General features: G+C 50.1%; 1 protein-coding gene across 1 annotated transcript; it reads right to left on the bottom strand.

The window, feature by feature from the left end:
- Positions 1-2,148: 2,148 nt before the first annotated feature.
- On the bottom strand, positions 2,149-12,007 carry LOC122373464 (serine proteinase stubble-like). The gene is made up of 5 exons (XM_043351549.1): positions 10,722-12,007; positions 6,432-8,580; positions 4,452-4,912; positions 3,992-4,123; positions 2,149-3,131 (listed from the first exon to the last, which is right to left on the bottom strand). Exons 1-5 carry the CDS (start codon positions 10,776-10,778, stop codon positions 2,958-2,960), a joined length of 2,973 nt encoding a protein of 990 aa, XP_043207484.1. The 5' UTR covers positions 10,779-12,007; the 3' UTR covers positions 2,149-2,957.
- Between the last annotated feature and the right edge of the window lie 2,481 nt (positions 12,008-14,488).

A 14,488-nucleotide genomic window follows, 5' to 3' on the forward strand; every position in this document is an offset into this window, starting at 1 on the left:
GGCTTAACAGAAGAGAGAATCTTTCCCCAGAACCCTGCCAGTTCCGAGAAACATCGGTGAGGCGTTTTACCTCAGCGGGGCGACTTGCCCCGGTCTACCCTACGTGTGGACAAAAGTACGTCACGGACAAAAGTACGTATAGCAAATGTACGTAGGGTATTAAGTACGTACCCTACCCTTGGGTTAAGTTGATCAATATGTAATACCTTTCTTATTCTTTATTTAATGAGCATTTGTTACAAGGCATAGCAAAATTTCTCGATGAGTAAATGGGCGAAATGGACAAAGCTATATTATTTGGTATATGAATTTGTCATGAGTTCCCTGTAGTATGGCAACAGAGCAGCAATAAAGAAAAAGTGGCTCAACTTACACTACTATACCCTACTTCTAGCTTACGTACTTTATACACTACGTACTTTTGCATACGAACTTTTGCGTACGAATATTTGCGTACGTACTTTTGGCATACGTAGTTTATACACTACGTACTTTTGTATACGTACTTTTGCGTACGAACATTTGCGTACGTACTTTTGGCATACGTACTTATACACTACGTACTTTTGCATACGAACTTTTGCGTACGAACATTTGCGTACGTACTTTTGTCATACGTACATTTTACACTACGTACTTTTGCATACGTACTTTTGCGTACGAACATTTGCGTACGTACTTTTGGCATACGTACTTTATGCACTACGTACTTTTTCATACGTACTTTTGCGTACGAACATTTGCGTACGTACTTTTGACATACGTACTTTATGCACTACGTACTTTTGCATACGTACTTTTGCGTACGAACATTTGCGTACGTACTTTTGGCATACGAACTTTATCGCGTACGTATATTTGCGTACGAACATTTGCATACGTACTTTTGTCCTACGTACTTTAGCGATACGTACTTTAGTCCTAAAATCTCTACGAACATAGCATAGATGCAAAAGCTAACCACCCATAGTTGACGTTCCCTAGTAGGGACGTAACCAAGCGGGGGGGGGGGGGGGCGAAGGCCATGGTCCTCCTGAAAACGAAAAATAAATTAATAACATAAGAAATAAGATAAATAAGAACAGCTGCACCACACCCCCAAACATAATGGACCAAATCCGAGGAGTTTTCCTTTTTTGGAGGGGGCACGACACTAGGCCGTGACCTGTGGCCCCTCCCTGAGCAAAACCCTGGCTACGTGCCTGTTCCTTAGTGGCGCTCCATGAAACCGGTCTTACATGTTACTCTGCCGTACTAGAAAAATGAATATTTTGTCATAAAACCGCGCCAGGCGGTGCTCGGCGCCAACCGCACCGGGCCGGGGATAGCGCACTCAAAATAGCGCCACAAATCATGAAGAAAGTAGGTACCTCTGTCATTGTTTCGGTCAGATCAAAGGCTAGGTCACAGGAGCTCATCCAATGTCAAGTTTTGCATATTTTAGCATTTTATGGCAGATCGGTGCATAGCTCGGGAACGAGCAGAGCTACAGAGCCGCGAAAAAGACGCATTCGATAGCTCATTTAATGTTTCTTTTAAAATACTTCCTTAGATTTGATTTGACCTCTGGTTTCGTCTTAGATAGAAAACATTCTCAAAATAGACTTTTAACGGATAATCTTTTCTGCAAAAAAAAAAAAGACTTTTGACAGGAAACTTTGACCGGCAGAACTAATTACTGAATCGCATTCCTCTCGTCGAGACGCGTCGAATGAACTATAATTTGGCCTTAAAAGGCCATTTTAAAAATCTGAGCTAGGGTCAAGGTCATGACCTTATCGGAGAAAGTTATGTTGCGATACATCAGTCGATGCGCATCCGGCATCGTTGAGCTGAGCACATTCAAGGCATTTTCATTTATCCAGCATGCACCAGCATGCAAACGTTATTCACAAAAGCCTGGTGAAGACCTTTTATGACCTGAGATGACCTCAGGAGCATATACAGGGGCTCCTTGCAATTTTTTTCGATTCAGTGTCATGTTTACCTACTTGTTTCCCAGTCCTGGAGGGTGTTCAATATGACTTTCGTCCAAAAGGCACAATAAGGCATATCTCCACATTCGAAGACATAGAACATTTTTCAAGCGCACTGTAAATTGACACTCATACACCAGCTAATTGACACTAATACATTGACACTAATACATTTATCGAACTGGTATATTGAGCATTTCGCAAAACAATAGCCGACGCAGTGCTTTCAGAAGCAGCACACATCAACCTGACAGCACATTTACTTGACACCCTCATTAGCCTCTACTCACTCCATAGTCCATTGAGCCAAAACACTAAAACATAACAGTGGCATTTGTAAAAACAAACTCGCGAACAACGCCACCCAATGCCACCAGCACCCTAAACGTCCCGTCATCTCGGCTCTCACAATATGGACGGCTCTCACCATACAACGATGCGCCCACAATAAAACAGAGGAAACGGTTGATATAAACGATTGATAAACACAACAAAAGACACCACACGACATTTCCACAATACAAAATATATCTAACAAAGTCTCTTATGTAGCCCAATACCAAATTAATAACAAAATGAGCAGTTTCCGATGACAAATACTTCCCTTTTGCTTTGCTCTTCAAAACAAAAGCTTTTTGCTTATTACACCAGTCTTTAAGCAGACTTTTGTTAATCCTTTATTTCCATTCCCACCATGCTAAGATTGACCCCGTTCCCTCTGCCATCCGGCGGCAAGTACCGGCATCAGCAGGCCTTTTTTGTCCTACAGCGGCACCACTATGTCACTGTACCTTAGCTTGAGAGCGGCAATAATAGGCCGCAGTACCCCCCCGAGCGGCACCATCAGACCATCATATTCCTACAGAGGCACCACCAGTCCGTTGTTGTCCTATAGCGGCACCGCCAGTCCACTGTTGTCCTCAGAGCGGCACCACCAGTCCGTTGTTGTCCTCAGAGCGGTACCGCCATACTGCTGTTTTCCTACAGAGGCACCACCAGGCCGCTGTTGTCCTCGATCCAGTCCAGGTAGGCGGTGACGCGGGTGTAGATGGCCGGCATGCCGACATCGCAGCCCTGGGCGCTGGTGAAGCTGCTCACCCCCAGTAGAGTGTAGCGGCCGTGCCTCCGCAGCTGCAGCGGGCCGCCCGAGTCCCCCTGAGGGCAGACAGGGGGTCAGCGGACGACACAGGGCACACACCGCCCGAATCGCCTTGAGGGCAGACAGGGGATCAGGGGACGACCGCCCGAGTCCCCCTGAGGGCAGACAGGGGATCAGCGGACGACCGCCCGAGTCGCCCTGAGGGCAGACAGGGGGTCAGCGGTCGACACAGGGCACACAGTGGGCTATTTGGTGTTGTTCGACAGGGCTACCAATTGAACGGGTTTTGCAAAGGCCTTTTTATGTTGTCACATTCGACCACTATCGCAACCACGCTACAACTATGTTAAATATTGGCATGCAATTACGCTTTCAGAACCTGCTCAAGGGATTACAATACAAATAACTGCATTAGTAAAGTGACTCTAATTTGACAAGTTCCTGCTTCGCGCTCATTACAGATCTCAACTGAGCGGGAATCTAAAAGATCGGTGAGCGATACTACAAACACATTCGCTCTGCGGGGTTCGTCACACAAAAGGAAGGTAGCAGAGGGCATCGAACTTCAGAAGAAAAAGCGGCCCGCATACCTGGCTGAATAGCGCTAATCAGTCTCAAATTGTATCCGTCATCCTAATTCGTTATACCACAGCACTGAAGTTTTGGTATTCAGCCATGTCTGTGGACACTACACGATTGGAAACCAGTGGCTGACGTAAGCTGATAAAAAACTTCAACGATGTTTCGCCATATTTGATCGCCATTTCCCACAAGTGAGTGAGGGCCTAAATGTCATATTCCTGAAAGCGCCCCAATTCTAGTTGGTGTCTGTCTCGTTCCGCTTAGCGCCCATCAGTCAAGGTTTGGATATTTTACATTCACCGTGGTCCATTTTCCGATCACCGTGAACCGTTACCTGACAGGGCGAGTGGAAGCGTCCGTGGCAGCAGATCTTCAGCGGTGTCATGTTGATGGGGAACGAGGCCATGCAGTCGCAGTTGCTTCTGATGGGGACCTCGGCCCGCTGCAGCACGAAACTGCCGCCCTTCTGCGAGGACACATTGAAACTAAGACGGTCATCATGAGTTCGAAGGGACGCGAAGGGTCAAGGGATGCAATATAATAAGTCATGGAAAAAATATAAAGAACCAAAGTGAACAACATCACTCATTTGCTGCATCTCGTTTTGCGATTGTAAGCGTCGACAAAAGCAGCAGACACATCTGCTAAGTAAACATGTTTCTACGAAACGATAAATTTTAATCAATGAATTTGATATATAAAAGCCAAATCCAACAAATATCCATCTTATCGATATTATCCCTCATCTGCAGTCTCTCGTGAGCTACCTCGCCAATCCCTCCGGCACTACTCACCTGATCATTGTATGTCTTCCCCCATCCGCAGATTTCGGCACGTGCCTCCACGAACGTGTTTCCGACCTCGGAGCGGCGCGGCAGACAGATGGGCCGCACGTGCTCCGTCCACGTGACGTCCCGTGGCAGTCGCACCAGCGCCACGTCGTGCTCCTTGGCCAGACGGGTCCAGTACGGGTGCACACGGTAGTCGTTCGACTCCATCTTCAGTGTCAGGTTGGTCTCCTTGGAGACGTCCAAGTAGCCCATGCTGATGGTCGTGGTGACAGCGTAGTCGACGCAGTGTGCGGCCGTCAGTACCCAGCGGCGGGAGATCAGACTGCCCGTGCAGTAGGTGGTTTTTGTGGTGGACTTTGGAGAGTCAGAGACCAGGTAGACGACCCACGGGTAGCTGCCCGGTAGAGCGTCCTCTCCTCCAAACACGCGGGCCTGAACGGCCGGCCCGGCCAGGCCGCAGCCCTCTGCAATAGGTCGGGGGTTAGAGATGAATGAGACACGCCGCACGCCTATGTGACATTGTGGGATGGACCTAGGGCTGACCTGCCACTCATCAGCGTGGCTTGCTTGATTTAGTGATATTACTGAGTGGTGTTAACACTTTACTATCAAACACATAATAAGACACCAGACACTTTCAGGAGCCAGCACAATTTGAAATGACTTGAGGTCTCAAGCCATTGGCTGTGGACCGTTATCTCATCTAGACGGTTTAATCTCATAAAATGGCCATGGGCCTCCTGAAATAAGCCCACAATAGCTCGCCTCAGAAGTCGGAAGCATAACACGAGTCTCGGTCCACACCCCGCCCTCCGGGCATGAGGTCAGTGATCTACTTGTTATGCAAATGGCGTCATCCATCGCCATTCAGTCGCCGCCATTGTCGGGACAACGTCAGATGGCTGGCCGTCGCCGAACGCAACGTTTACTGTCCAGCATTTGTCGCCAGCGTTTCACGAGGAATTCAGTGCCGGCCTTCACCCGTACTGGACGTAACATAGATGACAGCCAGACGCATTTAGAGGCCTATTTACAACGGCAACAACCGACGGCCGTCTTTATGACTGGCACATTTGCGCCGTCTGATGCGCCGGCTGAATTTTGAGCGAACTTTGTGACACGCTGTGCTTTTAGAATCATTTGAAATTTAAGCAGAGGACGACGAAACCGAGGAAGCATTGGACAGGCTTCAAAGTGTCCAGGAAAATTGCGACAGCCGACAAAGCCTATACGTACACCTTCACTGACACTGAGGATTTGCCTAGCTTCACTTTGTTAATGCAATCATAGACTTTTTGGAACTAGACGAAGTATTTTTTTTTCTTTGGGAAGACGTGACTCGCAAAATTTTCATTTTAAAAATCAGCGTCCAAAATCAGCGCCGCCACTGCCTCCAAGAAGCCACGAGTTTTACCCTATCCAGCTCCCTCTACTTCTGTTGGCTGGTGTCTGTTTGACATACGCCCCTGCAGCCGTGCCACAAGTCTGGCCATAAATCTGGCGAGGGCGCCGACCGTGTGTGGTGTGCGTCTGCTGTCGACTATTTACGGCCAAAATGCCGCGGAGACAAATACACAGTCCGTGGGTCAGCCCCTGGAGGACTTCTGACGCATGGTTACAGTCTCAGATTTATAGCATCGAGTCAACAGCAGTGGAACTGCTTTTAACGTTTTTGTGACCGAGCGAAGACAAAAGACACGTTAAGCTATGAGATGAAAAGGTCTAAAATAACCTTGTGAAATGCGGAAGGTGGAATTTTAGAACCCTTCATAATCCTATAATTCTCATTTCCCATGTATAACAGGTGCTTTGTTTATTGCTTTTTCTATTTTAGGCTGCTATAAAGGAACCATAAAATGCTCAAAAACTTAAAAGTATGTGACAAAGCATCACGTAATTAAACGCTTAAAAGCCATATAGCACTTGATCGACAGTCAGAAGAACAATTCTATCTGTTGTAGATAGTAAGTATAACTGTCTCACCTTCGTTTGGTCGATCCACGTCAGGAACAGATTGCTTCTCCTTTGGCCTCTGTGGCTTGGGTTTAGGTTTGGGACTGGGAGTGTCCACCCTTCTCACCGGCTGCTTAGCTGCGTCTACGTTCTTCTGTTCATTTTTGCTCTTTTGACTGGAGCCCTTCTTCCTGTTACCCTTCTGGCCATCAATAGTAACGTCTTCATCAGGCACATCCACTCTCCTTGAACCTTCTTTGGACTCATCTGCATTGTTTGCATCCTCCGGGACGCTCTCGTCTATCCTGTCGAGGGTGGTCTGGGTCGCTTCATTCACTGACCGCTCTGTCGTTAATGTCGCTTCTGTCACGGGACGTTGCGTGGATTTATCTGCACCCGATTCCTCTGACTGAGAAGTTGGAGCATTTTCTGCCGTTGTTTCCTGTGTCTGAGACTGTTCGATCACCCCTGGCGCCTTGCTCGTGACCACGGGCCGACGTGACAGCCTCTGTCCCCATGGCTGTGGCGTGGTGGGGAACTGCTTCGGACGCGGGGGACGCAGATGTGACATGACCTGCGCACCATCAGCAGTGGCGTGGAGCACCACAGGATGAGGCGTCACCACGTACGGCACCACCTTCAGCGGAGACTCGGTGGTGTTGCTGGTGACGCGCTCCCTCCGGAAGAAGGCTGGCGGCCCCTTCTCCGGATCGAACGGAGCGGAGAACCGGATAGGTGTGAAGATGTACTCCACCTTCTCCGGAGGAGTGAATCCGCCGGAGTCCTGGTGAGGAGGGATGTGCTCAGCGGACTGACTGGGAGGAGCGGGCTCGACCTCGAGCTGGTCGTCGTCGACAAACACAGCACTCCAGTCGCTAGGTTCGTCCGACAACACCGGCGCCTGTCCTTCGGTGGATGTCGCGATGCTCTGTATGTCCGAATCTCCCGTCAAAATCCTCGCCTTCAGCAGTTCTGCGAGCGACCTGCGGCGTCGGCGTCTCTCGTTCGGGAACCTGATGTACCCCGCCGGGTGGTGGTGGGCCACCCTCTGGATCGGCCTCCGCAGGCGCCTCGGGTTCCTCGAGCCTCCCCTGGAGCCGCGCGAGGGGCCGCGGAGTCTCGACGGTGGTCGCGCTGGCCTGCTCTGCCGGGGCGCCGAGTAGGGGACGAACAGACTGGCCAGTCCCTGTAGGGCGCCGATGTTGGGACGTCGCGGAGGCGCAGGGGCGTTACCACCGCCCGGGGTCGGACGACGGTAGCCGGGGATGTTAAGCAGTGGAAGGACCTGCTGAAAGCCGCCGGTGATAAGGGACTGTGTATCGACAGGTCGCTGCGCCTGCTCCTTGAACTCCTGCTGATCTGGCTGGGGCTGAAACTGCTCCTGAAACTCTTGCTGTTGGAACTGCTGCTGCTGGAATGGCTGTTGGAACTGTTCCTGAGGTTGAAACTCTTGTTGCTGGAACTGATGCTGCTGACTCGGCTGGAACTGCTGGGGCTGAAACTGCTGCTGTTGCTGGTGCTGTACTCCCTGTGGCTGGAAGTTGTTCTGCGATCCCTGCTGCTGATGTTGTTGATGTTGCTGTGGTCCTATCGTTCCCTCCGACCCGCTCGGACCGGACTCATACTCCACCAGACCCTGCGGCGGCCTCTGCACCGCCGCACCCCACACCTGGCACGAAAACCCGCGCCGCTGCACAAAGTCGTCCGAGAAGAAACCCATCTTGAGCGCCTGTCCGGGCGCCGCGCGCCTGGTGAACGGTACCGCCGCACACTGCGTCACATCCACGCCATACACGGTATGAACCTTCCTGTTTACCACCGCACCGGGGAACTCCAGCATGTCCCCGGTCACCCGACCGAGCACACCCGTCCCGAACGTGTCCACATCTGTGCAGACCATCACCACGGAGGTGTAGGCGTCAGTCGGCGTCAGTACCAGCTTCCTGCACTCGTTGGGCGGGTACGGACCCGGGTAGTTGGTGGAGGTCAGTGTCAGTGGAACGCCCGGCTGCACGGCGTAGTATTCGTGAAGACAGTTACCACGGACCTCCGTGTGCTGAGCGCTGCTGGCACTGGGGTCCGGCTCCGTCGGCTGTTGTGGAAGAAGATGGTTCTTCAGCAGGCTGAAGAAGTCGATGGCCCGGTCACGGACGTCGTTTGAATGGCAGGACGAGAAGAGCTGTGGGTAGAGGCAGTGGTCAGAGATGGGTGACAAGAAATGGAGAAGGGAGAGAGAGAGAGAGAGAGAGAGAGAGAGAGAGAGAGAGAGAGAGAGAGAGAGAGAGAGAGAGAGAGAGAGAGAGAGAGAGAGAGAGAGAGAGAGAGAGAGAGAAAGGGAGGGAGGGAGATAGAGAAAGAGAGACTGCAATTTATCCGAAATACATAAAATATTCAGCACAGTAAGAAGCGCATAAATTTGGAAACAAGCCGGCTTGTCTCCGACGTCCGACTATTCCCGACGTCATACATCTCCCTGTCTCTTACGAGACACAACAACATGTCAGCGTTTACCAACTACCATCGCAATCTTTCCCTCTCCCAAACACACACTTCCTTTACCGTACCATCGGTACAGGGTGCACCTGGCCCGTGTTTAGTCACCACCGTTGTGAAACTCCCAAACTGCCCGCGGGCATGACTGGACATCGCATGAGTGACGTCACAATGTTACGTCACCGGTCAGGGCTCCGGGTCGGTCGCTGCAGCAATGATGAGCCCACAGAGCAGCGTCATTAATATTACGTCACGCGAATAGTTCCGAAATATGCCCGGGTGGGACGGAACGGTCGGGTTCTTGGAATCCGGAAAGGGTCCTGAAGCGGATGCTTGGGAAAGGAGGATATGGTCCTTGTAGGATCCGGGTGAGGCAATAATATTGGTCCGGGTGTGAATGGGTTTCAGAATTAAAATGTAGAGATATAGTTATGGTGGTCAAGAAGTGTTCTAGCTGAAAAAATAAAACTTTAGATCATATTAATTACAAAGCTCCTGCATATCTTATGCGTAAGTTCTAGCCATGTTGATGACGTTCTATATTGTTGGCTGATTTTCAGAGTGACTGTTGTGGACTAATCGGAAAAGTGGCGTAAGGTTTGGTCCGGCGATGGTGGCGCTAGTTTCCACGAAGTCGTGACAAAAACGAGATCTCACGCGCCACGAGCTGTGACGACACGTAACTCAATCACGGTATGAGAATGACGCTGGTCAAGGGATGGAAAGGAAACGGCAGGAAAAAAAACACGAAAGAAACAGGGCCGGAAGTGTGTGATGAGAATCAGACAGAATATGGAAAGAGGAAGAATAATGATGACAGCCAATAGGATATGAAAGAGTACAATCAGACCAATGAGAATTTAGTCGTGGCGATAGCGTTTCCACGGAAAAAGACACTGTTGCTACACTACATAATTGCTCCAGCACTCGGATACCAGGTCAACCACAAAATAGCAATGTGCCCCAATGGCGTTTTTCTTCTCGTTATAAAAACAAGCTGCCTCGTATGTCGTATTCCATCAAATAATCTTGTGCAAAAACTCAACAGTGGCCTGGATGATCACCGCATTGTAGGAGATCAATCACATTGCTCTAGATTCTTGGCAACTCCTCTGCACATTACAGAAATGGCAAACCAACGAAATACCACACAGATTCGGGGCAGCGGTGAGGTTTTTCAGTGCAAAAGCTGGGGTAGTTCATCACCGGCATGGCAAATAAAAACGAGAACGGCCAGCAAAGAAGCCATGATGCAAAAGAGCGTGGCAATACGATACAAAGGCCGTTCCCTGGCGACCAGGCTAAGGAAAAACAGCGGCACCGTCCCAGGTCAGGGCTGCGGTCTATCAGAGGGCAGTCTTTGTTTGCGTTTTGATGCCTCTGTTTATGATTGTGTGATTATGTGCATAGCTCCTGCAGCGGACATGCAGGATCCAGCTAGACGGTAGCTCTGAGTTATTCTCATTCATCATTGTTGCAAGGAAAGCACTTTTATCGTGAATAACAGTAAAATAAACAATTAGAGTCGGAGTGGATCAGTGGAGTAAGGGCAATGGATGAAAGAGCGGACTTGAGGATAATGGCCAGTGATGTAAAAAAAACTTATAAACCACGTTCTCTGCCAACTTTGCCACGCTTAAGGTACACCAGGCTGCAACAAACATCAACAAACTTTTCTCAGAACTGGTTCTCGATAAAGATCATAATTGATAACTAATGAAAGTTGTCCATTCAGTGCAATTAAAAAAAAACTGAATTACAAACGATCCAGTGCATTATTGCTAGCATAAAACAGTTACAATAAGCAAATGTATTCCTCCAACTTACCAGTGTCAGAAGAGTGGCGACTGCAGCAGCCCTCCTGATCACCGTCAGTGGCTCCATCACTGTCTAACCACCGCGGACCGCGCGCCACACGTACTGTCTGACCACAAAAAACGGATTGCGGTAGACGTTTTGACTTCACTGCACCCGTCTCATCCTGATCAACGCATTCAAACTGCAGCTAAATGACGCTTTTAGCATAAGGAAATCTCGTAATTTGCCACAAAGTTTCGATCCACTCTGACTAGCAAAACGCGCACCTCTCGCACCCCACTCGCGCTCGCACGTCGGCTCGCGCGCCGCTCGCGCCGCTAGTTCCGCGAGTATTCTGCCGGCCAGTGGAGACAGCGCTCGACCGGGAGAGACGGTGAAAGTGCAGCGGCCTGGCTGGCCGGCCACGGCGGTCACTGTGGGACGCAGGAAGCGCCGCCGCACCGCCCTCAACCTGGCCCAGCTGAGTCCCGGGAGAGTTCCCAGCCGCCGGCCCCTGTCGTCACCGTGAATAAATCGACTCGTATGCGTGTGGATACGGCTGCGGGACAGCGACCCGCTTCCTGAGAGCGTGCGTTCTGATTGGCTCGTGGATGGGAGATCAGAGATTATTTTGTTATTATAGACAGGTGGCTGGTGTGATGGGAATGCTCGAAGTCACGGGCGTGACGGACGCGCACGCAACTGTTTGTGTGACGAGCAGGTGACGCACAGGAGCGGACACTGCTGTTGGCCACTGGACTCCACTCGAACAGCCACTGCGTTACACCACGACTGAGCCAACACAACACCAGGCGACCTCACTGTGGACGACGCAACACCGACACTACACAGTACACTCGCCACTGGATGTGTAATGTCTACTGACGAGCTGCGTTTCTCGGTAGACGTCAACACAGAAGCGTGGATAGACGGTCAAACGACTTTCGTAGGCGCCAGGGAGACTCTCTTCGTCTATCGGCAGACACCAGTACACACTTCTTCCCTCGCTGTTCCTCGCCGACTGCCCTCGTCCGTAGCGAAGCGCCGGCCGAGCCGACCGGCCCGCTCCGCTCACAGTGAAGCACTGCTTCGCTCCCAGGCACCCCGTATATTAGCTCAGCTATCCAGCTTTGTCATGCACGACTACGGCCGATGGGTCGTAACGAGGCCTGACATGGCGTTATTAGGGCTGGTCTGACGGCCCCGCGGGTCACACGAGGTCACCCAACGGTACAGGTCACAGGAACCGGGGCAGTGAACTCGGTATCATAAGGTATGTACCATCAAACAGTGAGAAGCTCTCAGCTCAGTCGTGCAGCCTGACCTGACTCTGGTGAAACAATCCAGGTGGACGGCTGCAGGAGGATGGAAAGGATAAAAGGTAGTTAAATATGAGGAGGAAAAAGTAACCAGTTACAGAGAAGAGAGAGAGAGAGAGAGAGAGAGAGAGAGAGAGAGAGAGAGAGAGAGAGAGAGAGAGAGAGAGAGAGAGAGAGAGAGAGAGAGAGAGAGAAGAGAGAGAGAGAGAGAGAGAGAGAGAGAGAGGAGAGAGAGAGAGAGAGAGAGAGAAGAGAGAGAGAGAGAGAGAGAGAGAGAGAGAGAGATAGAGGAGAGAGAGAGAGAGAGAGAGAGGAGAGAGAGAGAGAGAGAGAGAGAGATAGAGAGGAGAGAGAGAGAGAGAGAGAGAGAAGAGAGAGAGAGAGAGAGCGAGAGAGAGAGAAGAGAGAGAGGAGAGAGAGAGAGAGAGAGAGAGAGAGAGAGAGAGAGAGAGAGAGAGAGAGAGAGAGAGAGAGAGAGAGAGAGAGAGAGAGAGAGAGAGAGAAGAGAGAGAGAGAGAGAGAGAGAGAGAAGAGAGAGAGAGAGAGAGAGAGAGAGAGAGAGAGAGAAGAGAGGAGAGAGAGAGAGGAGAGAGAGAAGAGAGAGAGAGAGAGAGAGAGAGAGGAGAGAGAGAGAGAGAGAGAGAGAGAGAGAGAGAGAGAGAGAGAGAGAGAGAGAGAGAGAGAGGAGAGAGAGAGAGAGAGAGGAGAGAGAGAGAGAGAGAGAGAGAGAGAGAGAGAGAGAGAGAGAGAGAGAGAGAGAGAGAGAGAGAGAGGAGAGAGAGAGAGAGAGAGAGGAGAGAGAGAGAGAGAGAGAGAGAGAGAGAGAGAGAGGGAGAGAGAGAGAAGAGAGAGAGAGAGAGAGAGAGGAGAGAGAGAGAGAGAGAGAGAGAGAGAGAGAGAGAGAGAGAGAGAAGAGAGAGAGAGAGAGAGAGAGAGGAGGAGAGAGAGAGGAGAGAGAGAGAGAGAGAGAGAGAGAGAGAGAGAGAGAGAGAGAGGAGAGAGAGAGAGAGAGAGAAGAGAGAGAGAGAGAGAGAGAGAGAGAGAGAGAGAGAGAGAGAGAGAGTAAGGAGAGATAATGAGAGACACAGACATAGAGAACAAAAAAATAATAACATAGAATGAATAGAATATGCAGACCGACAGGGAGAAACGGTCAACAAGGATAGAGGAAAGACTGTTATATGAGGTCAAAATTGGGCAGAAAGAAAACCGGAGAATAAATAGATGAGATGGGCCAAACATAATGATGGGCAAACAGATGAGGTTAGGTAGCGGCGAGATAATATTTTATTTCCACGCTTTCCCAAACAATGGTTTTGACTTTTATAAGAATTGGAAAAAATGCTGTGGTAAGGCAACACGAATGTATACATACACCATACACCATATACCATAAGTCATCGGATCTGACGGCTCATCTCTTACAACTCCTGAAATTGCCAAACGGGAGAGTCGCAACACAGTCTCCCTTCTCCGAAAAATACAGCCCTGGCACTACCAGTGTACACTCTAAAGTGATGCCCATTGCAAGACCATGCAGACATCGTGCAAGATCCGACCTATAAGTTGTGTCAGCAACCGCTCAGACGGTGCATACCATGCAGACCTCAATGAATAGTCAATTTCTGTAGAAAGTGAGCGCCCATCATAGCTGAAGTCTGAACAAAACTAGAAGCCTGGATATGGATAAGCTCATGCGACTCAGTACGAAAGTTTCTTGACCTCGCTGTTGAACACCAATGAATTGGGGTCGGTCTCCCCACACGCACGTACAAATACAATGGATGGATAGGTATTTACTTTGCTCCCACTTCCTGCTTGCCCTCGCTATTACCTAACTGTACCGACTATGAACACAGATGACCGGTATTACACGGCAGTTAAACGTGCCGTCGTGACCGCCGGAATGGGACCACGGGTCGCTATTCGTGGGATCGTTGTCCTAATAGCCTGAGATGCAGCGGTCGGACGTAAATGTAAATGTAGCGTACCCGCGCTAATGACGCACTGCTGGTGGCATCTGCGCCCAACGCTGGAAGAAACTACCCTCAATATTTGTGTTACTTATCCTCAGAATAAGTAAAGTAACGCTCATACCAGTCTACACAAGTGTTCGATCACACTAAAAGTCACCCTACCAAAGTTTGGGACCAATAAGACCAGCCCATTAAGTTTTGAGCTGGATTCCTAAATACGGGTATGTTATGAATAGACAAAATGAATAGGTTTGTGTATTTACAGTGTGTCCGCGAAATCCGTGAGTTCGCAAATTCACTGGTCGATCCTAGGGGCTCCGCGGAGTCACGTAAACTCTCGTGAATCCGCGTAATCACTGCCGTGGCTTCGCGGATTTACAAGAGTTTTCAGTGCATCCGTGAAGTCACTGAAGAGTCGCGGGGATCTGCGAACTTCCTAGTTAGTCCGCGGACTAGCGATTCTTTTTCAGTGAATCCGCGAAATACCGATTCTTTTCAGTCA

This window comes from Amphibalanus amphitrite, unplaced genomic scaffold (genome assembly GCF_019059575.1).
Source record: "Amphibalanus amphitrite isolate SeventyFive unplaced genomic scaffold, NRLGWU_Aamphi_draft 001499F_arrow, whole genome shotgun sequence".
Lineage (NCBI taxonomy): Eukaryota > Metazoa > Arthropoda > Thecostraca > Balanomorpha > Balanidae > Amphibalanus > Amphibalanus amphitrite.

Bases quoted from the DNA above. Each gene is read 5' to 3' on its own strand.
- LOC122373464 (XM_043351549.1), bottom strand. From the start codon at position 10,778: ATGGAGCCACTGACGGTGATCAGGAGGGCTGCTGCAGTCGCCACTCTT. The intron at 8,581-10,721 runs GTAAGTTGGAGG...CTCTACCCACAG, and splicing joins TCGCCACTCTTCTGACACTG to CTCTTCTCGTCCTGCCATTC. The intron at 4,913-6,431 runs GTGAGACAGTTA...GACCTATTGCAG, and splicing joins CGTGGATCGACCAAACGAAG to AGGGCTGCGGCCTGGCCGGG.